This window comes from Suricata suricatta, chromosome 6 (assembly GCF_006229205.1).
Source record: "Suricata suricatta isolate VVHF042 chromosome 6, meerkat_22Aug2017_6uvM2_HiC, whole genome shotgun sequence".
Classification (NCBI taxonomy): Eukaryota; Metazoa; Chordata; class Mammalia; order Carnivora; family Herpestidae; genus Suricata; species Suricata suricatta.
This window is the reverse complement of record NC_043705.1, coordinates 19,065,958-19,092,851: the sequence shown is the minus strand read 5'-3', so window position 1 is coordinate 19,092,851 and position 26,894 is coordinate 19,065,958. Positions and strand designations below refer to the sequence as shown.

Sequence of the window (26,894 nt, the reverse complement as noted above, 5' to 3'; positions counted from 1 at the left end):
CCAGCAGGCCACGCATTCACGTGAAGAGCTGTCCCAACACCAGCACCTGAGTACAGTGACACACAGTCGGGAAGACGGCCAGGCCAGGCACGGGGCTCCGGATGCAAACACCCCACACTCCCACCGCAAATGCTGTTAGTTCCTTTATTCCTCTGAACTAAAGTGAAGGTCCATGTTTAATTTTTAAAAATTTTTTATCCAGTAAATTCTTACTGAATGCCTATTATGTGCCAGGAAAATTCACCAGAGGCCCTTGCCTTCAATGTGTTGTGCTGATTGATTACTTTAATGAGAGAAGCCAGAGGCCAACAAGACAAGCCCCGGACAGGGGACAGGTCTGCACTCGGCATTACAGGAGCGGGCTGCTGCGCTTTGACCTGCAACTGCCTCTTCCTTCGCAGACTGCCTTTCTTGGGTGGGCGTGCGCGTGCACTCGTGGCAGGGGGGTCTTTACCTGACAGTGCGGGCAGGTAAGGCTCTTTGATAAGAATCTAGGACAGACATGTTAAAAATATAAACATCAAACACACGTACACTCCAGGATCTTCAAACTCAGAGTTTCACAAAACCTCTGAGCTCAGAACAAGGTCGAAGCATAGGCAGTTACCAGAGGGTTTCCCAGTGATGACCTTATTTATGTTGTATTCCTTACATTAACATCATCACACTTGTATTACTTGTCATTATCATCCCCACTGTAAAATGAGAAGACTACGACAGACAGGTAAAGGAACCTGCCAAAAGCCACAAAGCGAGTGTGCAATAGAGGCAGACACATGTTCAGTATCCACAATACAGTCCTGCTTCATTCCTAAAACCTGAAGTCAGCTTCACTGTGATTTACTAAGCAGCCTTGGTCTGGTGTAAGCAACCAATTACTTCCCATTCCAATTTGATTTCTGAAGAGAAATCTTGCACCATGAACTTCCGAGTGGAAAATACACCATAGTGGTGCTGAAAAAAATGGCCTTACCTCTCCCTGAGAATTTTTCAATATAACCTTCACATCTTCGCCAGTGCCCCAAGAGTTCTGGTTCTTCCAGATGAGGTCAGTGGGAGGACTGGCTGTGACGCCAGCATTTGCAGCCCAGATCTAGAAAAGAGAAAAGACATCAGTCAATCCAGAGCCCAGCTCGCGAACATCCCAATGACAGCAATATAATGAAGAGACTTGGACACCTTCTACGAGAATGTATTCTAAGTCTCAGAACTGTGTCCCAGCTTCAGAAACCTGCTGTATGACTAGCTGTGCATCAGGAGAGCCTTTCTAGGCCTCGGCTTCCCCATCCGATAAATGAGAATGGAGACGCACACGGATCCGAGGGGACCATTGTCCACATTCACCTCCTAGCCCCTCAACGTGTCAGCTGAACGTACACAAGTGACCTTACTCTTCTTGTGCATGAAGTGACAGAATTGAAACCTGTAGTGCATGGGACTGCTCCGCCCGCACAGAGGGGCTGGCTCACTGTTACTCTACGGGTTTTACGGGCCATTCTTCCAAGGTGGAGCCCTCTGACCCGCTCCAATAGTATCCTCCAGCTGCCTAGAGAAAGCAGTCAAGAGATACTGCTAACTTCTCTCAAAACTTCTGCAGCAGACGGCCCACCTAGAATATTCTAATACCAACTAGTAGGTCTCCAACTAGGGGCACTGTCACAATACCTCAGGAGTGTCTGATACTGAACTTCGAAAAGAAAACGGGAAAGGAACAAATCACCCCATTACTCAATGACAAACAGGACTACCACTGAAATAGGCAAAACCAAAAAAGCTACTTTTCCCTCCTCATGAGCGTGGAAATTTTGCCACTAGTTTTAATGTATTTTATTGGCAAAAGCATCAGCAGAGTGGAGACAATGTGAGTCAGAAACTCTGGCTCTGAACCAGGGACAAATCACTCCAGCTCAGCACTCCTCATCTGTAGGGACACCACCACTGATGCTCCTGAAAGAGCGTAGGAAAATGGAGAGGAAAATCTTACACCCCATAAATTATTTTACAATAGAAATGGCTACATGATGACAAAACAAAGACTGGAGGTCGTACAGGCAGACCTCTTCTAAACGGGGAGGAAAATCTGTGAATTACTGACTAGGAGCAGGCCATCCTCTGTAGATGCTCACCCGAAGCTTCAAGATGTTCTGTTAGCTTTATGGCTGGAAAGTGACAGGGAGCACTTACTGGGGTAAAACAAAAAAGGAACCGAGTCTGGGCTGCCAGGTTATGTGGAATGCTAATGTTTTCCTAGTTGTAAGCAATAATTTTTCACTAGTCCATACGGAATCATATAGTTGACTTAGTGTTGTTAATAAACAGAAAATGTCAGTTACCTTACTGGGTAATTTAATCTAAACCTAAAATGTCCCCGAGCCATTCTGTGCCAGGCGCTAGCCATATGTGGCTTGTGAGCATCTGAAATGTGGCGGTCAAAATGGAGACATGCTGTGAGGATGGCTGTAAGTTTGAACACTTAAGTTTAAAAAAAAAAAGTAAAAGATCTGACTTAATAATTTTTTATGTTGTTCACATGTTGAAGGAATAGTACTCTGGATGTACTGGGTTAAATAAAATATAGCACTAAAGTTAATTTCACAACTTTTTGACTTTAATATGGCTACAAGAAATTTTTAAATTAAGTATTGCTTTTTATATGTGTTCTAGAGCTCTAAATTGATTTTTGTTATTGCCTGGCACAATTTTACAGGAAGATTACTTATCACGACAAAAAGCGTCTTATCATACTTAAGGCTAGCTACTTTAAAAAAGCATCACATCACGTAATGTGATCACTGAGCACTCCACCAGCCCCATGGTATATTTATCTGTTTGGTCCCTGAGGAACTGTATCGAGTGGAAAAAGCACGTGACTGGCATAATGATTTCACATTACTTTGCAGAGATGGACAGCACACTCAACTCTGAAATCTTCTGAATTAAAATGTAAGACTCTTTCCACTACATTATGCAACCTCCGTAAGACACATAATAGGACTGAACAATTTTCTCTCACTATAGTAATTACTAATGAGAAAAAAAGATAGTGTGGTTAGAACTGTTTGCATTTTACCCATTATTACAAAATTAGCATCTCATATTTTCACAATATGGTACAAGCTCTATGACACTTCTTAAAAGAAAAGTCCTAACCAGTTTGAGCCTTTGATCTCAAAAACTAAATGTGAATCAACAAATTTTAAAATATGTTCAATATTTTTAAAAGAAATTGATAAAAGTTACATCTGTATCCTTCAAGGATGAAAATATGGACTTTTTTCACATCTGTATCAAAGTTAACACATTTATTTTTTGCAAAATCCACAAAGTAAAAGTAAAGAAATTTTGTGTTTGCTTAATGATGCTACTTCTTTAGAAAGTATGCTAATGATATGCAGTAACTATTACAGACATGGTGTTTCAGAACACAGCAACGGTCAGTGAACCACTTAGAACTCAAAAGACAGAGTGGCTGAAAAAGTCTATCTTTTTCCAAATTTAGAAATGTAAACACTATTTAAAAATCATGTTACCCTTGCTAAAATATTATGTTTCAAGAGTGATTCTTGGGGCGCCGGGGTGGCTCAGTCGGTTAAGCATCCAACTCTTGGTTTTGGCTCAGGTCATGATCTCAGTTTATGAGTTTGAGCCCCATGTCAGGCTCCATGCGGACAGCACAGAGCCTGCTTGGGATTATGTCTCCCTCTCTCTCTGCCCCTCACCTGCATATGCACACACTTGCTCTCTCGCGCTCTCTCTCTCTCTCTCAAAATAAATAAATAAACTTAAAAAAAAAAAAAAAAGGTGATTCTTTCCAGGACTTATCACTTAATGACTTTTGTTCAAAACATAGGTCCCTAATCCGACACCAGAGATGGTGACTAAGGGCGAGGTGGGGTCTGGACACCAAACCACTACCCAAATGATGCTGAGATCAGTCACCCAAGGCAGACAACTGTCATTTTAAGGCATACCTTAGCATTAAAAGATTATCCTCCTAATAGTTCTTTATGCCAAGCAGTATCTCCTGAATCAGACTGGGCTACAATTATGTCAAGAGACAGCTGTTTTATATCTACTGGAGTAGACAAAATAAAAAGATTATTCAAAGGTCAATACTTTCATTTTTAATAGTCAATTACCACTCTCAATAAGATACGATTTTAAAAATCTTTAATAGCACTTGTAATTCCATAATAATGTCAAAGATGTTTTAATGCCCACTTCTCAAATGTTTCTCTTGAAGCCAAAAACTTTCTTGAATTACTTAAACTGTTAGTTATGACACTGAAGTTAAATTAAATGATGATTAAATTCACTTACCGTAACAGTCTGGCCTGCCTTCAGCACATATCTTGAGGTATATTTGTAACTGACTGATGTGTCTCCAATTTTTCTGATCATTTCCCAGCCTCCCATTGGCTGATCCTATTCATAAAAAAAGTAAAACAAGGTCACATCAAATATACAGAAAGTGATGGATAATCCTCTAAATGAATTTACACAGGCAGTTAAACTATAACGGCTCTATGAGTGTCTTCCTAGGACTCTATTTTCTTACTATAGAAAGAAAACATGGTTTTGTCATGCACCAGAACAGTAACTTCAACAATGCTGCCGTTTTCATATTAAGGTACTTAGTTTTAAAGAAGAAAAAACTGGAAGAAAAAAGATGTGAACCAAACTAAATGGTCCATATTCACTGCTAGATCAGGTGAGTCTTTCAAATTTACAACACAATCTAGTGGTCATAATCACAATTAAAACATCTAATATTTGATTACTTTAAGCTTTAAAAAAATAGACACATAAAACTTAAAAACAGATGTAAGAAAATATGTCCTTTATCTTTTGCACCTATACTTCTGCCCACATTTCACTCCCTTCCCTCAAAGCATGAGGAGCTGAAAAAGGGTCAGTGATGCAATGAGCCAGTCCCAAGTGATCTCTATCACCTGGGCCCCCAGCCGCCCAGGGCTGCTGGGCTCCCGAGAAACCGTGCAGGGTATTTAAAGCAAGTAGCTGCACTGATCTAGATCCATCACTAACTCAAAGCCAAAAATAAACCAGGCTGAGAGCCAGCTGCAGAATAACTCAACACAGGGCTGTTACGCCTTTTGAAAAACAGCCAAACTACAATAATGGAGCAGCAGAGGCTACTCTTTTCCTTCAGCTTTTAAAGTCGTGACTAAGAGGGCACAGAGCCTGTTCTCTTTGGTATGTGAACTACTCGCTTCCCTTTGCCCATCCAAATTATTTATTCATCCACACACAAGACAGTTTCAATAGCTCTGGTGAGAAAAGGAGTGGTTTTCACAAACAACGTTTGACAAATCCTGAACAATGCCTCAGGCTGGGACCCCCTCCCACCGCAGCCCCACAGACCCGACCTGCCTGCTGCCCAGCATCACCGCACACCTTCCCTTCACGGCCTCCAGCCCCACGACACCCGGCTGGGGAGGTACTTCACTTGTGAGCTCTCAAAAACCCCAGGTCAAAACCTTACAATTCCCTGCTGTGAATATTTTATTTACTCTTAAACAAATAATTTTAAGATGGAACCCCATACTATTCTTCACGTAAATTAAATCATTGGTTTTTATTCATGTATTCATTTAAAGAGCAAAATACTCCCTGCATATATCTGAGTCTAGCCTCACATTTCCTTCTTTTTCTGACGTCAACAGCGGTGAAAGAGCATCTCCCATTTTTACGCTCCCACTCCACCTTTCCCACAGATCTGGCTGGGGGGGGGGGGGCGCGTACGTGACAACAACCCATCCTGAGGAAGGCCACCGTGTGAGAACGGCCAGGTGTGACACCAAGCTCTGGCTCTGTAAAAAAGGCTAAGGAAGGAAATCTTTAAACCCCTAAGTCCATGTCCTCTTCCTCCTCCTATTTTAACAGGTACTTTACGTCATGAGTTCAAGTAAAAAATGGGAGGGAAACTCTTATTCCGTGAAGACTACTGAATCCAAATAAAGGTGAGGAATTATTACAAATGCAAAGTCTACCAATCAGCAAAGCCTTCCTAGAAGAAAAGGAGGGGGCTGTTTCTCACCTGTTCGGAAGTGTTCTTCAAACGAATAAACTTCCCGTCAACATCGATCTCTTCAATGCAGACATTGCCGGTGGCCGAGGCGGAATGAGAGATGCTGACACTACTGCTTGCCTCGGACTCTTCCACATCGACTCTCTTCCGCTTCCCTCTAGTCGTGCGCACACTCCGGCTTGAGGACGCTCGCGACACCGTCACGCGAGAAGAAGGGCTTGGAGAGAGCTTCAGTCTACAGGGGAAAAATAAACAATACGTTGATAAGACAATTATGCACTTCCAACTTTAGGAAAAAAGGGTATTAATAACCCTGCACATGCACTTTTAAAGTAAAACATTACTGAAGATCTGCTGGATGAGGCCAATATACACCTTAACAAAGATAAACTTAGTTGTGCTAGAATGCCCACCATAATGTTCTTTAAAAACTGTACCCAGAGGCACCTGGGTAGTTAAGCGTCAATCGGTTAAGCATCTGACATCAGCTCAGGTCATGATCTCACAGTTCGTGAGTTCAAGCCCCACATCGGGCTCTGTGCTGACAGCTCAGAGCCTGGAGCCTGCTTCAGATTCTGTGTCTTTCTCTCTCTCTGCCCCTCCCCTGCTCACAGTCTCTCTCTCTCAAAAATAAATAAATGTTAAAAAAAAATTTAAGTAAATAAAAATAATATTGGAATGTTTTCCCTAGGAACAGAATGTAATCATTATGTGGGAAGTCTGGAAAATGTCGGGGGAGGAACCAACCCACCTACCACAATGTATGTAACACTGAAACTGAATGGCTTTTCATTCTAAATTTTTTTTTAACATTTATTTATTTTTGAGAGAGCCTGAGCAGGAGAGGGGCAGAGAAAGATGGAGACATAAAATCCAAAGCAGGCTCCAGTGCAGAGCGTCAGGGCAGAGCCCGACATGGGACCCGAACTCACGAACCATGAGGCCATGACTTGGGCTGAAGTCTGATGCTTAACCAACTGAGCCACCCAGGCGCCCTGGCTTTTCATTCTAAATCAGACACTTTCCCTTTGAAACTTTTTTCTAAGAACAGGTATCAAAGGATTTATATACTAACCAGATTTGGGGGGGGGGGGGGGGGGGTATGAAGGTCTCTTTCAGTAAATCTAGTATTTTACAACATATTAATCAAAATATTTAAAATCTCAAAAAAAGAGTCTTAGCATTTAAAATAATAGTAATAGGGACACCTGGGTGGCTCAGTCAGTTAACCATTGGACTCCTGATTCCAGCTCAGGTCATGATCTCTCAGTCGTGAGGTCCAGCCCCACGTCAAGCTCTGCATTAGGCATGGAGCCTGGTTAAGATTCTCTCTCCCTAACTGACGTATTAACTCAGTGGTGGGAAATCCTTTCACAATGTATTCATATACCAAATCATTATGTTGTATACTTTCAATATACTGCAATTTCATTTGTCAATTATACTTCAATAAAGCTAAGAAAATTTCCACACAAAAAAAAATCTCTTTATCCCTCTACCCCTTTTCCTCTGCCTCTCCCCTGACTTGTGCTCACTTTCCCAAACAATAAAATAAAATAGAATACAAAAGAATACAATACAATTAAAAAGACTGCTTTAATATTTTTGTTGAGAAAGATATATGATCCATTTCTATTTTACATCTACATAACAGACAAGATATTTAAGGTTACGTTAAATGTCATAAATTTTGCAAAAGTCTAATCCTATTTACTACTCTTAAATAAAAAGGATAAGGACAAAAGGTATGAGGCAGAGCGACACCTAAGTTACTTACCTCTCCTCTTCGCCCTCTAAGAGCTTCCTGTAAGCACTGATTTCCATGTCCAGGGCTAACTTTACATCCAGAAGTTGTTCATAATCATTGAGCTGCTGCTGCATCTGATCCCTTATTTCCGCCATCTCTCGCTCTTTGTCAGACAGCATGCGCCGGGAGCTGTCTCTTTCTTTAGCAAGCAAGTCCTCCAATTCTTGAATCCTCTCCAAACATGCTCTAGACTTCAGAGTCAAAGGAACACAATTACTTTCTAGGAACATTCCAACACTAGGACTAAGCAGCTATTTTAAACCATTTCCTGGATAGGAAAACAAATAAAGCTTAAAAAAAAAAAATGATTAGCCCTCTTTCTCTGTCCCTCCCCCATTCATGCTGGCTCTCTCAAAAAATAAAATAAAATAAGATTGCTGGACTATTTTTTGTTGTTAAGATAGATATGTGATCTCCCTCTTTCTCAGTCCCTCCCCACTCACATTCTCTCCATCTCTCTCAAAATAAACAAACAAAAAAAATTAAAAACCAAAATTTCTTCAATACAACATACAGCCCTTGGGAAGTTCTGATTTATAAGACTTTAAAAAGAGGTAAATTCTTTGAAGACAAATGTCATAAATGTACATATAATTTTTCTGTATTTGGCCAAATAAAACAAAAATTTAAATTTTTTTAAATGTTTATTTTTGAGAGATAGAGAGAGAGAGCATGAGCAGGGGAGGGGCAGAGAGAAAGGAAGACACAGAAACCGAAAACAGGCTCCAGGCTCTGAGCTAGCTATCAGCACAGAGCCCGACACGGGGCTCGAACCCACGAACCGTGAGATCATGACCTGAGCCAAAGTCAGACACCAACAGACAGAACCACCCAGGCGTCCCTAAAACAAACATTTTAAAACTGTGGTTTTAGCAAAAGGCAAGTCTGGCTCCCCTACAAGCCTTTTCACTCAAAAGTATAAATTAACAAAAGTAAAGAACAAAAAAAATTGGAAACTCACTGCTACTGAACGAAAAAGGTAGGAAACTCACTGGCCTCAGGGCGGTGAAAGTGTGGCCTGCAGACCTGCTCACAGAAAGGGCTTCTGGTAACCCTCAGGGAGAGTGTTCCTTTAGGACCGCTGTACTCTCCTGATCAGTCAGCAACTAGAGGCTGTACAACATAGTGTGGTCTATAAGGTATTATTTTAAGTATAGGAACTTTGAATATGGTATTTAAAAAATTAAAAACTCAGGGTGCCTGGTGGCTCAGTTGGTTAGGCGTCTGACTTTGATCTCTAGGTCCATGAGTTCAAGCCCTACCTCAGGCTCTGTGCTGACAGATCGGAGGCTGGAGCCTGCTTCAGATTCTGTGTCCCCCTCTCTCTCTGCCCCTTCCCAACGTGTGCTCTGTCTCGCTCTCTCTCTGAAAAATAAATGTTAAAAGAATAAAATTAAATTAAAAAATAAAAAATGAGAAATCGCACAGCCTGAGCCAGAAAGTTCATCTGAGAACCTTGTGGCTCACTAGGTAATTATTCTTCTGCATTTCTCCAAGACAGAATTCATCTCAGTAACCTCAGAAAATGACAAAAGTGATCAACTCAGAAACACTGATAGATAGTTCAGGCCCTTAGAATCACAAGGAGCTACATCAGAGCAGGATATGAAGGGCATGTACCGTGCAAAAATTAAACCTGGAAGGCTAAAAATCAAAAGGGGATCTACACTATGCAGAAACACTACCCGTTAGTTGGTTTATGTACTTCTCACAGGGTATGGGTTAAAATGTTTGAAAGTGCTTTACATCTATATATGGGTTGAACAAACAAGTAAACAGGATAAGAGAAACCAGTTTTTTACTCTCAAAGAGAAAAAGTTAAAATGAACCCTATGGTATGGGATTAGTCAGAAACATCTATATGAACTTGGGTTTTGTTTAATATAAACACAAGTGGACAGAAATAGAATTACAGAAAGTGTGTAACTCAGCTTGGCATACACACGTATGCTGGCTAGCTCCATCCACAGGAGGGCCAAGAAGCAATGACACCAGTGAGACACTCAGTGTCCAGATCTTAATTTCTATAGACCATTTTCCAATAAAAGAACCAAGGCTCCTTGGAGAAATGTCTGCTTCTAGGGCTAGAGCAGGGAAAATACAAGATTAGCCTCGAGTCTCTTACAATACTAGAAATGAAAGAAGTGCTTAAAAAGTGGGGGACATGCTAGGCAATCAGACAGAACTCCTAATGGCCTAAGCTGGGACCACCTCAGCCAATAAAGGAATGTAGAATTGGATTATAACCCAACAATATAAAATAAACATCCATGAGTCCATACTAATATAAACAAACGTAATGAATGAATAAAATATAAATAAACTAAAAAAAGAAGAGACAAATCTTTACTAGAGAATTCCAACTAATAAATGTAGCTATCTATCCCCTTTAGGATGTAGAGCTTACTTCCTGCCCTTTAACCCTCAAGAGTGGGCTGGACCTAGTGGGTTGCTTTCTGAGAAAGAAGTATGAAAAGAGAAAAATGGTAATTTGACAGTGGAGAAACCTGGCAAATACTACCTGAACCAGTGATGAAGGTTAGTATCACCAATGATGTCATGTGATCCCTGATATGATGTGACAAGAAGGGCGCTTAAAACCCACAACCCCTGTCTAATCATGAGAAAAACATCACACAGACCCAGACTGGGGGGCAGGATAGAGGGTAAGTGGCCAGTTCACAAGGTCATAAAAAACAAGGAAAGTCTGAGAAATTATCACAGGCCTGATGAGGCTAGGGAGACGAAATACCCTGGAAAAGAAAAATAACTACAACAGAAAATGTGGTAAAATCCAAATAGTCTAGAGTCTAGTTAGTAGTAACATATCAACAGAAGTGCTTTCATTGTGACAAATATACCATGATATATGCTTACAATGCAGAGAAACTGGTTGAGGGAGACAGGGGAACTGCCTGTACTAACTTTTCTGTAAATCAGAATTACGCCAAAATAAAAAAGTTATTTAAAAAATAATTGGTCAATTAATTAAAACCCAGAGTAGCATCTGACACTCCATAAAGAAGCAGGAATTCATCTTAAGAGTGACATTAAACATAATCACTGCCTCTAGAATTTGCATTAAAACTGCATTTGCAGGTGCACCAGTGTGGCTCAACTGGTAAGCATTCAATTCTTCGTTTTGGGTCAGGTCATGATCTCACGGTTCCTGGGTTTGAGCCCCATGGTAGCCTCTGTACTAACAGTGAGGAGTGTGCTTGGGACTCTATCTTTTCCCCTTCCTTCTCTTTCACTCTCTCGAAAAATAAACAAACATTAAAGGACAGTTGTGAAAGCCATGAAATACCCAAGATTCAGCGGTAACTTGTGAACCCAGATTTGTAAACCCAAAAATGTCTCTACTTGTCTGCCTCTGATGTTACAGAGCTCTGTAAGTAGGCAAAAAACTAAATCTAGGTATAAAAGTTTTAAAGTTACCTCAAATCATTCAGAAATAAGTTGTATTTTTTTTTTAATTTTAGAGAGAAAGAGAGCACAAGTTGAGGAGAGAAACAGAGGGAGAGAGAGAGAGACTGAGAAACAGAGAATCTCAAAGTTGCTCCAAGCTCAGCGTGGAGCCTGATACAGGGTTCGATCCCACAACCCCAGGATCATGACGTAAGCCAAAATCAAGAGTTGGATACTCAACCAACTGAGCCACCCAGGCACCCCTAGAAATAAGCAGCATTTTAAATAGCTGCACAACACCTGTCATGTAGGCAAATACAAAGAATACAACATGAGAGATGGACCTAGATTGTTCTTCTCAAGTCTGCCATTAAGTACCTTTGAAACTCTGAGCAAGCTGTGACTAACATCACTAAACCAGTATCCACATTTGAAAAATGAAGAAGTCAAACTAAATTATCTACCTGTGTGATCCCACCTCTCACTCTAAAATACTTGATAGTGGACTTCTGCTGGTCTTGGCTTTTTTATAGCATGTAACATAATTGTAGTAGTTTATTTGGGTCTAGCTACAATAGAAGTTTCAAAAGTCTGAGTATTAGAAAACAAAACCTAGAGGTGCTTTCAAAGTGCTAACAGAGAGTCTTCTGCAAGCCAGACAGACTGTGACCAACCAATTACTTTGGCCACTCAAAAATCTACACAGTATTAAAAGAAATGCTACATATTTGAAATTCCTACTTTCAAAACATGCTACTACCATATATAAGTTATTTAAAAATATTTCCTTAAGTCAGCATTTTAAAGACTATGTGATTTTTACTTTTTTTTTTTTTAATGTTTAAGCAATCCCTACACCCAACATGGGAGTCAAACTTCCAACCCTGAGATCAAGAGTCTCATGCTCTACCGCCTGAGACAGGCAGGTGCCCCAAGGCTATGTCAATTTTAAATAATGTTTAAGAAGTACCTCAGTAGCATGAGTCAACCAAAAGGAAACTGTATGGCCTAAGAGGCAGCATGAGGAAACAGGTATGAGCCAATAACAAATGCTGTTGAGATACACAATGGGAAATGCTGGGAGGGGCGGCTCTTTGCCTTTTAATTATCTTTCTAAGAGGCTACAGTTTACGAACTAATGAAGATACTCCTCAAGAAAAGTTACTTATCATAAAATCCGACACCAGTAATGAATAGAGAGGAAGGACATCCTGCCTCCGCAGCTCCCCAAAGACAGAGAAATTTAAAACAATTCTGGCTAAAGGAGGTGCATCTCTCCTATTTCACAAGAAGTTAGCTCCTGGAAACCCCCAGAGCCCCACCAAACACTTTTTAAAAACCAGTAACCAGAAATTTACCCAAAAAAAGCCTAGCAAGGACGGGAATATAACTAAGAAGCCAACAGGGAAATAGCTCTGAGCCTGAGTCAGGAAACGTGGCTACCAAGTTTCACAGCCTGTCACTATTTAACAGGCTAGTCTGTGTCTCCGTCTGTAAAACATCTATAACCAGCATAATCAAGTGGAAGCCACCAATAAAAAAAGAAAAAAAAGTGTGGGGACATGTGAAATTCAGGGAAAGGGGAGAATTAGAAAATGATTTATTAAATGGAGAAAAATAGTAAATGTCAACTCACAGTAAGAACACAGAGCCCTATTTTTTTGGAAAAGGAGCTCTTAAGATAGTGCAATGGAAAAAGATGATCTTTGAGGAGGGTGAGGGGTAAAGGGAAAAACTGGGAACTAGGAGAAAAATCCATCTATCAACCTGCAGCCTCTGGGCAAGTTATTAAACTCACCTCAATACACTCAAAGATCCTTTCAGCTCTACTGCTACATGAAAACTTCAAAACACTATCAGGACAAAATAGGTCTAAAATAATTTTTTAAATTATGTTATGAACAATAGGCAATGTAAAAGTTCATTTTTTTTTTTAACATTACCCCGTTCTAAGTAACTCCCTGTTTACCTTGTTTTCTAAATTCCTGTAAAGGCTTCAGTTTCATAACCAGAAAAACATTTTACTAAAAATAATAAAATAAAATAAAATAAAACCAAAACAAAATAAAATAAAATAAAATAAAAAGGAAGGAAGGAAAACTTAATCAAGAATAAAGTTTATTCTCATGGGGAAAATTTAAAACAACAACAACTTCCTCCCTGAAGGAAACTGGAAGCTGAAGTGACTTCCCAAGTGACTGAGCTGAGCAGCAGATAATCAAAGCATTCCGCATACATAGGTGATCGCTTGTGGACTTTTTGTCCACACCCACGCCACCCTTACACTGAGACCAGTGTCAAGCAGTGTCCCTGCCACCTGGACCTGCTCCTTCAGGGCCCCACTTGGTCAGCACAACAAGCAATGTAACCACTTGCCACTTAGGTGTACTGATGAATGAATAGTTGCTAGGTTCTTAATACGCAACTACTGCTACGCCCCATGACCCGAATTATTTTGTAGTTCAAACACTGAGAGAATCTGTCCAAAATTACAAAGCCTTTACCACTCACAAAGAATTTTTGCGAATTTTTATTATGGTTTCCAAAGGTGATGAAAAAGAATGAGGCTGCTACCTAGATGGTTCAGAAAATCTGGGTCCAAGGGGTAAGCCCTAGAAATAAACCAGCAGGCCACTTCCTTCCGGGGTAATCTATTAATTTAGGAATAACACTCGCACCCAGGGGATGTTTATGTAATGCAAAATGAACAAATCAGGAAAGCCCTGTGACACGAGTGTAGAAAACTACGATGCTCTCTGCACACTGACATCAGACTGAGCAAAGCAGGTGCATGACAGTGGTCAAGGTGGCTTTCAAGTGCAGCGTACACTATTCTGGAGGAAGATGCTTACTAACCTCTTTCTGTAGACTGGAGAGCTGAGATGAAAGGCTCTCAATTCTCATACGACTTTCCATCAGCTCTTCCCTGGCACTGTTGACAGTAGAAGTATTCATCTCTGATGACAGTCTGGCATTCTCCAGCTAAAAGAAGGACAAACAAGAGTCAGCCTTATCCAGTGACTTAGAACAAACAAATGAGGAAGTTTGATTCATCTCAAGGCATTTCAGTTCAAACCTAAGCCCTGCTGGTAACTGGTTGATGAAACAGGAAAAGCATCACGAAGTTTGCTGACGTGGTACGAATTTTCTTAAAAGTCTTTCTGACTTTAGGTTCAATTCCCAATATATGAGCTTAACAATGGTAGTAACTAACACATGAAGTTCTTTACCAAACTTTATTACTTAAATATTTCACCTGAGTATCTCCAATGTGTTAATTAATACTGCTAATATGGAGACTGGGTGGTAACAACTTAATTGTGGGTGATGTCTGTAGGAAAATAAACATCACAGATCTCTAACCCACCAAATCTAATTACAGAAGATAAAGCCAAGGGCACCTGGGAGGCTCAGTCAGTTAACTGTCCGACTCTTGATCTCAGCTCAGGTCATGACCTCACGGACCATGAGTTCCAGCCCCGCATCAGGCTCCAAGCTGACAATGAGGAGCCTACTTAGAGTTTTATCTCTCTCAAAATAAACTTAAAAAGAAAAAAAAGGATTAAGCCAAAAGGAGAAAGTACTAATTTATAGATTATTTCCCACCAGGTAGAAACACTTCTTTTAAAAAGCAAAATACAGGGGCGCCTGGGTGGCTCAGTCGGTTAAGCCTCCAACTTCGGCTCAGGCCAGATCTCACGCTCGTGGGTTCGAGCCCCACGTTAGGCTCTGTGCTGACAGCTCAGAGCCTGGAGCCTGCTTCTGGTTCTGTGTCTCCTTCTCTCTCTGCTCCTCCCCCTCTCATATTCTGTCTCTCTCTGTATCAAAAATAAATAAAACATTTAAAAAAAACAAAAGCAAAATACAGCCTCTTAAACAGAAACATCCTATCTCTCCAAATGCTCGTAATCTTCAGTTCTGCATGTGTCTGAGACACAGCTTTCTGGACGTCATCGTTCTGTTGGCTCCCCCTGGGGACACAGTCTATGTGACAGACCGATCCTACACTATACTTCAGCTCCTTCACTGCCCAGCACAATGCCTAGCACCAAGTGTTAGGCGGTCCAATGTACGGTTTCAAAGATCCCTCCGTTTCACTGGCCAATTACTACGTGATAAAATGAATTAAAAGTAATGTCAACAGTTTGAGGCCATTCAGTAGAAATCAGATTCAACACCTCGATGACCTCAATTTTTCTAAGTCTTCCACTAACTCTTTTTAATCAAATCATGTATGTTTCACACACTGGGATAAAATCATTTGTGAGGAAAGCCTGTACTCATTAGTGTTAAAAGATTTTTGCATGATCTGCTTACAGTAGTAGAAAGTTTCTAGAGTATTTTTAGATGAATAACAGCAGCAAAGGAAAAAATAGCAAACTTTCCATTTGGCCTCTGTCCAAAAAAGCTTGAGTTGTGGCAGTCGCAACCCACGTACAATAATGCCATGGAAGTCAGAACGAGGTGCCGTCGGACGCTCACTCACTGTTAAATGCACGTGTAGGACAGCATGATGAGTTCTGGGGAGGGAAGTATTTTCAGAAGGCTTGGGTTTGACTATTAAGACATGACGCAAGTGATCAGACAAAAAGATAAACCCTTACCTCTGATATGTGTGAAATAACTTACTTCCTTTGAATAATTTCTAGTACCATTTACTTTATAAAAAAGTTTTTTCACAAAAGACCATTTTGGGGGCAAATGGGTGGCTCAGTGGGTTAAGCGTCTGACTTCGGCTTGGGTCATGATCTTGTGGTCCGTGAGTGCAAGCCCCGGGTCAGGCTCTGTGCTGACAGCTCAGAGCCTGGAGCCTGCTTCAGATTCTGTGTCTCCCTCTCTCAGTCCCTCTCCCACTCACACAGTTTCTATCTCTCAAAAATGAATAAACATTAAAAAAAATTTCAAGTTCATTTTCTATTTTCATAAAGACTAGGGGAACTCATTTAGGAAAACCAGAACAAGGCAACCATCAAGTCACGTCTCCAGGGTGCATCAAGCACGTGTTCTCAGGGCTCAGGCCCGTCCCCGCAGGAGAGCGCTCACCTTGGCATGGTAAGTCTGCTCCAGCTCCTCCTTGTAGAGCTTCACTTGGGCATCGTGTTGTTCTCGCATCTCATGAAGGGCCTGAGCCAGCTTGTACTCATACTCAATCTGACGTCCAGAATCCACCTCCACCAAGCGAGTCTCATGTTTCCTTCTGGTCTCATTAATCTCCTGTGGGGAGGAAATTACAGGAAACCAAGTCACCTACCACGGCTGCACTAGGACCACTCGATGTGACATCAGGGCCATTTGAACTGTTACACACTAACCTCCCTTTGTCTCTGCTAGAGCGGGCATGTGAAAAGACCTATTTTTTAGCTTGGTTTTCAAATGAGATTTTTGAGATGGAACTAATGACAGAAATGATAGCCCTAAGAATTTTGTGTTTCTTTTCAGTAGCACAACAATGTGCTTCTTTGAAGACCAGGAATGGCCTGAAGACTTAACAAAAGCAATCATGGCTTAACTATGTACACTGAATAGCAACTGCATTTCTAAATTGGTGTAATGATGATCCTAAGGACCTCTCTAGAAAAAATCCACATGAAAAGTTAAACTTGCCAATCAGGACAACTTTACCTACAAGATTTATGTATAATAAAACTATCTTCTTAAACATACTAAGATGCAACAGGCAGAGCAAGCTAATCTATGTGACTTGTTTTAATGGCTGGTGAGAAGGCGTCAGTATCAACTGATATGAAACTGTGTTAACAATGGGGCGCCTTGGTGCCTCAGTCAGTCAAGTGTTGGACTCTGGTCACAATCTCACGGTTTATGAGTTCCAGCTCTGCATCAGTGGCTACACTGTTAGTGCAGGGCCTGCTCTCTGCCCCTCCCTCATAACAGGTTTGCACTCTATCAGAAAGAAATAAACGTTAAAAAAAAAAAGAAATGTATTAACTGTATTACTTTACTCTATCAAGTACATATGATCATTCACTACTAAAGATTAGAAATAGTAGGATAATCCTTCACTTTATGTTGTATGGAAGTATCCAAAACTAGGATGGCTAGGAACACAAGTCCCAGAATAAAATTTCCATCCCAGCTTCTAGCGCTGAAAATACAAGAGCTGTCTTTAATGGCAATAACTAAAGAGGCCACAAGAGGGGGATATAACCCACTGACATTTGTTTCTGTGTCCTCTTCCTGCTTGTGGTTCCCTAAGCATTTCTTCATCTTTCTTTTAACTGTTCATTCATTGCAGAGGAAAATGTGCTTGACAGAATTCGAAAACCAGGGTTCAAATTCCAGTTCTACTATTAACCTCCCATGGCTGACATATATTTGATGATGCAAATGACACTTAAATCATGAAAACATGCAAATAAAAGGTTTATTAGCTCAACAAATACTAAGCCCGTACTGCTGCTACTGCCCTTTGTCTGCCTCCTTTCCTCCTCTTCCTGTTTTTCCTCTTCTTTCTTGCCTCCTAATCCTTAACTGTTCATAATAAGAAACTTAAGTATACTTATTGTATCCTCTATGTTAAAAAAAATGAGTATTTTAAGTTCATTCTCATAAAAGGCAAAACCCAAAATATTCAAAGATGCTATGCAACCCCCAAAATCTTTTTGTTGGTGCCATTTTTCATTTATCATTTTACATAGGATTCATGACTTGCAAAGGAAAAATAATACCCTATTCCTCATTTAAAGATGCAGGAGTCCACACACAGTATAAAAACTAAGTAATGATACATCATGGGCAATTTTATCAAAACAAAAAAAAGTAAGACAACTTAATAAAAAATATCTCCATTTATAAAGCAAAGCTGTACTTTATTAAATGAAATCATTCACTACAATCTATACAAGGAACTATTCATAATATTCTACTTTGATCGTCACCACTCTTCTAAGAAAAAATAGCAGGCATTGGTATTTCATTTTGAAATAAATGACTCGAGCATTGTCCAAAGTCTCTTTGCCCACCCAGTGAGTGCACTTTGCCCCCATACCCCTACATTTTAATAGCATGTAGTCAAATTTCTATAGTCAAATTTCTATTTTATTATTTTTTCTCCCATTAACAACAAAAGATTTTAAGTTCTACAATAATTCCTCATTTTTTAAATCATCATTACAGTTTTCAAAATTATATTACCGCTAAAATCATGAAGTATTTAACTGCAGGCTCTATATACCCTGGGTTAATTCCAACCCTCTTCAATTTTGAGGAAATATACGTACATTCCCCGTTCGTCAATTTTATTACTTGTTTTTTGGCAACAGGCGCTACCTTCACCCGCCAGGGCTTGACCACAGCAGTTAAGGCTTGTCAATGATATTTTAAAATATACATATATAACCGTAAACACAGTGAGCAGCCTGCCTTCAAGATGGCCCCCGAAGACTGCGGCCTCCTCAGAGTCACACGCGGGCAGAATCCCACAGTGCAGCAGGGTGGGTCCCATGACAGAGGGATGGTACATCGCTCTATGGGATTAGAAAGGCTACAGAAGATGATGAGGCTTCTGTGTTGCGTTCTCGCTTTCTCTCTCATCCTGAGCAGCCCCAGGGAGAAGCCCAAGATGAAGTGACGCTTCATGCCAACAACCTGTGCGTGAGCTCAGCGGCGCTTCCTCGGTCCAGGACGGAAGCCTGACCGCAGCCTCATGAGAGACTCTAAAACCTAACAATGCGATTAAGCAGCTCTCAGATTCCTGACCTTCGGAAACTGTGAGATAATAATGATTTGTGGTTTAAAGTTGGTAAATCTTAGAGTAATTCATTAGGGAGCAACAGATAAATAACCAACACAAATGCTTGAGCAGGTTGATATTAACTGCTATGACCAAGCCTTTATAAATCAGATAAAGTGAAATCCTATCTATCCTAAGAGCTTGAGGTCTCACATACAGCCTTTCAGCAGCAGTACCTTGAATAATTCATCTACAAAACTTCTCCCACTATATATATATATATATATATATATATATATATATATATATATAGTCAGAACAAAGCTTTTAGGATCCCTTCATTTCTTACAAAAATAAAACTATATAGTTACCTCCTCATACATGTTTTTACGAAACTCCAGGTCCTCAGTAAGGCTCTGACAGCGATTCTCTAAATCCACTTTAAGTAAAGTTTCATCTGCTAACTGTTTTTTGGCAGCAGCTAAGGAGGCTTCCAACTAATATAAGGAAAAAAAAATTGATGAAAATCACACAGCAATTTACTAATGAATAGATACCTGTGGAATCAAATCAAGTATTAAAACTTCGATATCTTTTATCATCTATTTCTTTTATCAGCATTATAACCCTTATCACAGAAGTGTGTGTTCAACTACTGGTCCCACCCAGAATGCCACACCAAAACACCTCTCAGGTCCAGTCACTGGCAACAAGTAATAGACAAACACTGACCAATGATTTTAACCACTACTTTCTTTTTTTTTTCCTGTGTGTAGAGAAGTGGTAAGGAGTTTTTCTTTTCTGATTTACAGTTTGGCACAATAATGACATAGGTTTTGAAAGCAAGAATGAGCATAAGCCCAACAAGAAGAGCAGCAGGAAAATCTGCATGACCCAGACACAATGACTGAGAGGTGAAGATACTTTGTATGTTAGCTGTCTTAAGACTATTCTTCAGGTAAGCCACAAATAGATATATATATATTTTTTTAAACCAAAAAATATTTTCAAATTTAATTCAAAACTCCATCAACCCAGTCAGATGGGGCAATGAACCTCCCAATACGGCTCAAAAGCAGAGTTTGCCTTACCTGGGCAATCTGATCCTTCAGATCCTCCAAATCTGCCTCTAAACTTTTTTTGTCGCCAAGTGCAGTGGCCAGAGCTGCATCTTTAGAATTCAGTGCTGCTTCATATTCTCGAAGCTTGATCTGGGCTCCATTAAGATCCGACTCCTTCTTAGCGTAACTGTAAGACATTTAAAGGTACAAGATACCAAATTATACCCCCGACTTGAAGCCTTCTCCCTCCTTGCTGAAGGCAAACAGAAGAAGATGCAGTTTAAATAAAGGCTGCCATAATCTACTAAAATTAGAGGAGCAATTCAGGAGCATTGTAGCTACAGTTTTGCTGGATAGCATTCTGCTTCAATGCCTTCCCTTCCATGATTATTAATGGTTCTAGGTCAAAAAAGAGGTCCATAGGGCCAAAGTTCCAGAATCCTGGCTGTCTGTGAGTAAGAACGTTTGCTCTTCCTGTTCCATAAAGAGGAACCACATATTTCAGTAAGAGAAGATGTTTTTCAAGAAATAGAAAAGTATTATTTTAAAATACAATTAATATGGGGTGCCTGGGTGGTTCAGTCAATTCTGACTCTCAAAAATGAGTAAAATTTTAAATAAGTAAAACAAAATAAAATAAAATAAGTATTAAATCCACGACATACAGGACACATAAATCAAGATATAGAAGAAGATTTTAAAAGGAAGGTATTTTTTATGTTTATTATTGAGACAGAGAGAAACAGAGCATGAGCAGGGGAGGGGCAGAGAGAGAGGGAGATACAGAATCCGAAGCAGGCTCCAGGCTCTGAGCTGTTGGCACAGAACCCGATGCGGGGCTTGAACCACAAACCATGAGATCATGAGTTGAGCCAGAATCAGACACTTAACCAACTAAGCCACCAAGGTGCTCTGAAAATGAAGAACTTATTTTAAAAAGCAATTTTATGACTTGATGAGGTATCATATAGGAACCTTTTAATTTACTTTTATTTGAGGAATAGTTGACATACGTTAGTTTCTGGTGCGCAACACAGTGATTTGACATTTATACACATTTACAAAATGTTTATTACCATGATGCATGCAGTTATCATCTGTCACCACAGAGTCGTCATAATATTCCTGAGCACTACACTGTACTTACACATCCCCGTGACTGACTTACAACCTCTTACTCCCCTTCACCTATTTAACCCAACACCCACCATATTAGCTCTCTGTATTTGAGAGTCAGAATGTTTGTTTTATTTTATACAGAAACTCCCTTAATATTACATAAGAACTGATCCCAGGCTTGCAAACACTTTTCATACATAAGAGGTGATTTGAAGATTTCCCTAACTTAAAAATAAGGGCTTCCCCAATATCTTGAAATACTATTTCAGTTTATAGTTTTAATCTCTCAAAATGAGTTTTGAATTGAGGTTTCTTTGTCTTCTAACTTATATCACTTTTCACTTAGAATTAAGGTTCCTTTGGATATGTTTCGTCAAATAATTGTATTTTAAAGGACAGTATTTTTTTCATTCCAAACAATTATTAATTGGTGGCACCGGGAAAGCCAAGATCAAAATTCTCAGTAACAATTCTTAATTAAAACTGCTACTGCAGAATAGCATTTTTACAACTGATGCTTGAGAATGGTCTAGAAGAGGAATCCTTAGTTAACAGGAATTTTTAAAGTAATCTTTTTACTCAAAAATTTTAAAAAACTGTCCAAAGTATTCATCTCTTACTCATTTTGGTATCATAGAACTATATGTGTGTGTGTATATATATATATATATATATAAAATCTCAGCAGTTCTATCCCAGTCATTTTTTTTCTTAAATCCCATATTTATAACAAACCACAAGATGGCATCCTTTCACTGGCATCTCATTCTGGAGGGGGGAAAACTTAGTTGATAAAAAAAAAAAAGGAATCCCATACAGTCATTAATTTAAAACATAAATGCCTAGTTCGTACAAGGGCTTGGCTCTAAGGCGGAGAACTCATTAGAACAGAATCAATATTCATGAGGAGCAGTTCTGTCCCACTACAAAAATGAGCAAAGCTGTGCAGAAACACATGTAATAAAACATGATTTAAAACAAAAATCATATTTTATACATTACACAATATTCATAAAAACTACTGGTTTACTTAACAATCACAAAAAATTCTACTATACTATCTACCACTATCTAATATTGAAATCTCAGATCATAATGTAGTGTGCTTCCAAATGGGGTACTTCTCACCAGGAAAGTGAACCTGTGCTTCCCAGAAACCAAAACAGCCTACCAGAAAGGACAGTGAATTTGAAAAGTCACATCCCTTTTACAGGCTATAGCACGTCCTATTGATTTCACTGATTTAAAGGATAATGAAACATGCGCATTTGTTTTTCACTCATTACAGTGGACACAGGAAGTCTTGAACTAATTATCAGCACTTGGTCAAATTACAAGAACCTGCAGAATTGACCTCGTAAAGCATACACAACAGATTAATTGAATGTAGCCACCACCTAAGCACAGAGTAGCATCTGACACTACCTCGGAACAAAGAGCAAGTGAGGAGGAGTCCAAAGTTATCAGGAGCTATCACTTATGGAGATGGTGCACATTTTTCTTTGACAATATTTTTTTCTTTTTTTAACATTTATTTTTGAGAAAGACAGAGTATGAGCAGGGGAAGGGCAGAGAGATAGGGAGACACAGAATCCAAAGGAGGCTCCAGGCTGTAAGCTGTCAGCACGAAGCATGACATGGGGCTCAAACCAATGAACCATGATATCATGACCTGAGCTGAAGCTGGACCCTTAATCCAGTGAGCCACCCAGGCACCCCTCTTTGACAATACTTCCTAACTGGATTTATTCCTTGTTGCTGACCTACCCTAAGTTATTATCCACCTCCAGATAAGGAGACTTTTCCTGTGTTTTCATTTATAGTCAGCATGTGAATCTAACACTAGAAATATGCACACTGCTAAATATAAGTCAAAAAATATACCCATTTACAGTAGATGGTTACAGATGAACAGAAACTCCAAATGCAGCCCAGGAAACTTTAATAAAATGTAGTCGATACTCCATTCTAATTAAGAACTGCCTCCCTCAGGGGCACCTGGGTGGCTCAATTCGTTAAGCATCCAACTGGTGATTTCAGCTCAGGTCATGATCACATGGTTCCTAAGATCGAGCCCAGTGTTGGACTGTGTGCTGACAGAGCAAAGCCTGCTTAGAATTCTGTCTCTACCCTGCTAGTTCACCCTACCTCATAATAAGTAAAATAAACTTTAAAAAATATCGCCTCCCTTAATAAAAATAATATGAATCAACCGAAAGCTTTCATTTCAAGAAAACTTAAAATTTCATCAGTCATAACGGTAACCAGGTCTAATCAATAAATGACTATTAAATAATCAGCTTGAAAGGATACACTTACATTCCTGTTAACATTCTATAGCAGTGATTCAAGAGTAACAGACATAGCTTCAATGATACAGCAGGGATACGCTTCCCCAACAGAGCCTAGTACCATTAACTTTTGGGACCCAGCCCTACAGTCTCCTGAGGTCTATTTGACTAACCTAAATGCACCTGCTTACTTGCCACTTTCTGAATTACTCCTGATCACCTTCTACTACCAGCAACACCACGGTACTTCACTGCTTTCATCATCTTGGGTTTTCAGCCTATCACCTCTTTGACCTTGACTTGTTTTAGGATTATCATTTCAACCCTAGCTTCTGCACTGAACTACTGGCTCTGGACTACTGGCTCTGGAACTCAGTGCCTGAATTGCTTCAATGTCTGCACTACCGTTTCCATTTGGATTATTCCGGGCTCCTACTCAAGTATCCTTCATTTTGTCTAAGTGAACCCAAATTCGACAACCTCCACCAATAAAGAAACGGGAGATTCAAAAATGCACCTGATTTGCGCCTGGGTGGCTCAGTTGGTCAAGCGGCCAATTCTTGATTTTGCCTCAGGTCATGATCTCATGTTTAGTGAGTTTGAACCCATATCAGGCTCTGTGCTGACAACATGGAATCTGCTTGGGATTCTTTCTCTCCCTTTCACTAGTTCAAGTTCACGCTTTCTCAAAATAAATAAATAAAATTTTAAAAATTGATTTAAAAAATAAAAAACTCAATTACAGAATCACTAGAAAATGAATGTTCAAGGTAGTTCTTAGGGGAAATACATCTTCACTAGGTAATAAATGTAGAGCACATTTTAGATAAAGTCATACTCCATGCACAGAACACACAGAAAGTCACTGAAGACCTAGTAAGCATATGACAGTAACTATTTGAAACTGAATTAGTATAATTGTGAACCCTTGAAAATTAGATTAACCACTTAAACAGCAACAAAGCACTAGTGTAAAACAAATCAAGAAGTAAACTGAGAGACACACATACTTGGAACATAATGTGAAACTCATTACAGGACAGTTTAATTGGATAATGGCCAATTATTGCCCTTCTGTTAACATTTTTTTGGTCACACAAATCAGTTTGTTTCACAAGTGCTCAGCCGAATAAGTGTCTAGTTTGGCCAGTAGCACAACTACAAAAAAAAGGCTTGGAGCTCAAATTCTTTTTGTTTGTGGGTTTTTTTGGTTTTTTTTTTGTTTGTTTGTTTTTTTAAGAAGGCTCCACATGGGGCTTGAATTCAAGACCCAGGGATTAAGTCACATGCTCTACTGACCCCGGCAGCCAAGCATCCCACCCAGAACTCAGCTTCTCTGTATCACCACCTACAGTGGATCTCTGTCACCTACATAGAGAATCTGTGTTCGTTTTCAGAACAGGAGCTACGCACATGCTTTGCTTGGGTTTGGTTTCCTTCTCTCACAAGTGCCATAATTTTCAAGGTATTTTCTCAAAAAAGCACTTTTGGGCTTGTACTTTGATTTTCATATATATATAGTACATATGGGTACAAAGAGGTACATAAACAATTCAAAATAAGATATCTAAATTACAGATGGTCTCTCAGTTGGTCTAATAATTACATACCTAGAAAGGTAGGTAAAGGTAGTTTCTGTATTTATGTAAGAAAGGAAGTAAATAAATAAAGTTTCTGGATATTAAATGTCATTTCCACAAAATTCATCAAAGATTATTATACTGCATATATCCAAGTATGGACAAAGGGAAAAATTTGTGTTCAATAAACGCCTGCTAAAATCTGCTGGAAATGTGTGTTCTTATAGAAAAATTCATCCAAGTTACAATATTGAGAGACTTAAGAATATAGAACTGTAGAAGCTATAAATTTGAAAAGGAAAAAACTAGACCAGGAATATTCATGCTTCTAAATAAGAAAAAAAGAAACACTAGTATGTGGGGGTTCTTATTACTGCTTTAACATGTCAGGCAAAAGAACAGCATAAGGAAACCAAAACCAGACCCCTCTCATGTCAGTTTTAAAATCCACTCATAATATTCTACAGCAAAATACTATGCCAACTCTCTGGTCGCTTAGATCACTTCTTAGCAATTGTGAGAAGCCCACAATTATGGACTGTCAGGTTCATCTTATAGAAGAACAGACACTCAGGGCACCTGGGGGGCTCAGTCATTTAAGAGTCTGACTTCAGATCAGGTCATGACCTCACAGTTCATGGGTTCAAGCCCCACATCAGGCTCTGTGTTGACAGCTCAGAGCCTGGAACCTGCTTTAGATTCTGTGTCTCCCTCTCTCTCTCTGCCCCTCTCCCCCTGTACTATCTCTCTCTCAAAAATAAAAATAAACATTATAAAGATTTTTTAAAGAATAGACACAACACAGATTGAAAATTTTCCCTAATGTACATATTATAATACCCTAGATGGAAATGAGATGAAAAAGGAAAATGAAAAGTGAACACAAGAAATCCATGCCAATGACACCCCTTCTCTGTCCAGCTGCCTTTCTTAACTCAGCACTCAGCACTAACATTTCACTTCAGGACCATTCTTATTTAGAATAACAAATAAATTATAGGGGATGAAACAGAAAAGCCATGCAGTTTTTCACTTACAGCCAGATAACCTAACAAAAACCATTCTATACAAAACTGATTTCTAACAGAACCACAAAACAAGGATTTTTAAGTCCCCCAGAAGAGACCTACTCTGCGTGGACAGCCAGGCCAAGTACGGCCAGCTGTCTGAGCGCTGGGCTGGAATACACCGTGAGCATCTCCCGAACAGCTGTCTGGTGGCAGCTGGCCACCTCTCCACACTAGAACAATTATTCAAGTGCCCATCAGCGCAGCTCCCGAGGCTCTCTTCACACCTACAGCTCAAAATCAACATGCCCTTGACTATCTGGCCATGGTCTAGGCTTTTTAAGGAAATATAAACTTCACTTTAAATTTAAGGTAAGGATTATTAATATGTCCAAACACAAACCTTCTGTCTTAAAACTAATCCATTTCAAGTAGCAAATGACTCAAAATGCATATTAAATAAGCATTTGTTCCAACAGTCATTCACCAGCTTCAATTCTGTCCCCAAAGTATCTTCCCTTCCAAGGGAAAAAGGAATGGGATCCACAGTATTTTTACTGAGGGAAAAAAATGAATTTCTCTCCAATTAAGCTAAATGTAACACACAAAATCTCTAGAAAGTCATATGATCACAATTTCCATTAACAAGCGTCTCTTCTGGCACAAGTAAAAGGACTAAGTAAGTTGCTTCTGTACAAACTCAAAAGCTGAAATTGATCATTTTTCTTGGGAGTAAATTCTGCTACTTATTCAATAAGCTGACCAGTCAACAAATTAGCAATAATCCAATCAGAATCAGGCAAACCATAATTGAAATTACAATATAATTAGGAAAAATACCAAATAAGACTCAAACTGGACCACATACCTATTTCTTCAAAC

General features: G+C 39.6%; 1 protein-coding gene across 1 annotated transcript in view; it reads right to left on the bottom strand.

Annotated features, from left to right (window-relative positions):
- LMNB1 (lamin B1) overlaps positions 1 to 26,894 on the bottom strand; it is a 51,283-nt gene that overhangs the window by 5,907 nt on the left and 18,482 nt on the right. Inside the window, exons 2-9 of the mRNA XM_029941817.1 lie at positions 20,046 to 20,202; positions 19,326 to 19,451; positions 16,308 to 16,478; positions 14,121 to 14,246; positions 7,827 to 8,047; positions 6,059 to 6,284; positions 4,321 to 4,425; positions 974 to 1,093 (exon numbers count right to left, since the gene is read on the bottom strand). Of these exons, the coding sequence (XP_029797677.1) occupies positions 974 to 1,093; positions 4,321 to 4,425; positions 6,059 to 6,284; positions 7,827 to 8,047; positions 14,121 to 14,246; positions 16,308 to 16,478; positions 19,326 to 19,451; positions 20,046 to 20,202 (1,252 nt within the window). The remainder of the gene's footprint in view (positions 1 to 973; positions 1,094 to 4,320; positions 4,426 to 6,058; positions 6,285 to 7,826; positions 8,048 to 14,120; positions 14,247 to 16,307; positions 16,479 to 19,325; positions 19,452 to 20,045; positions 20,203 to 26,894) is intronic.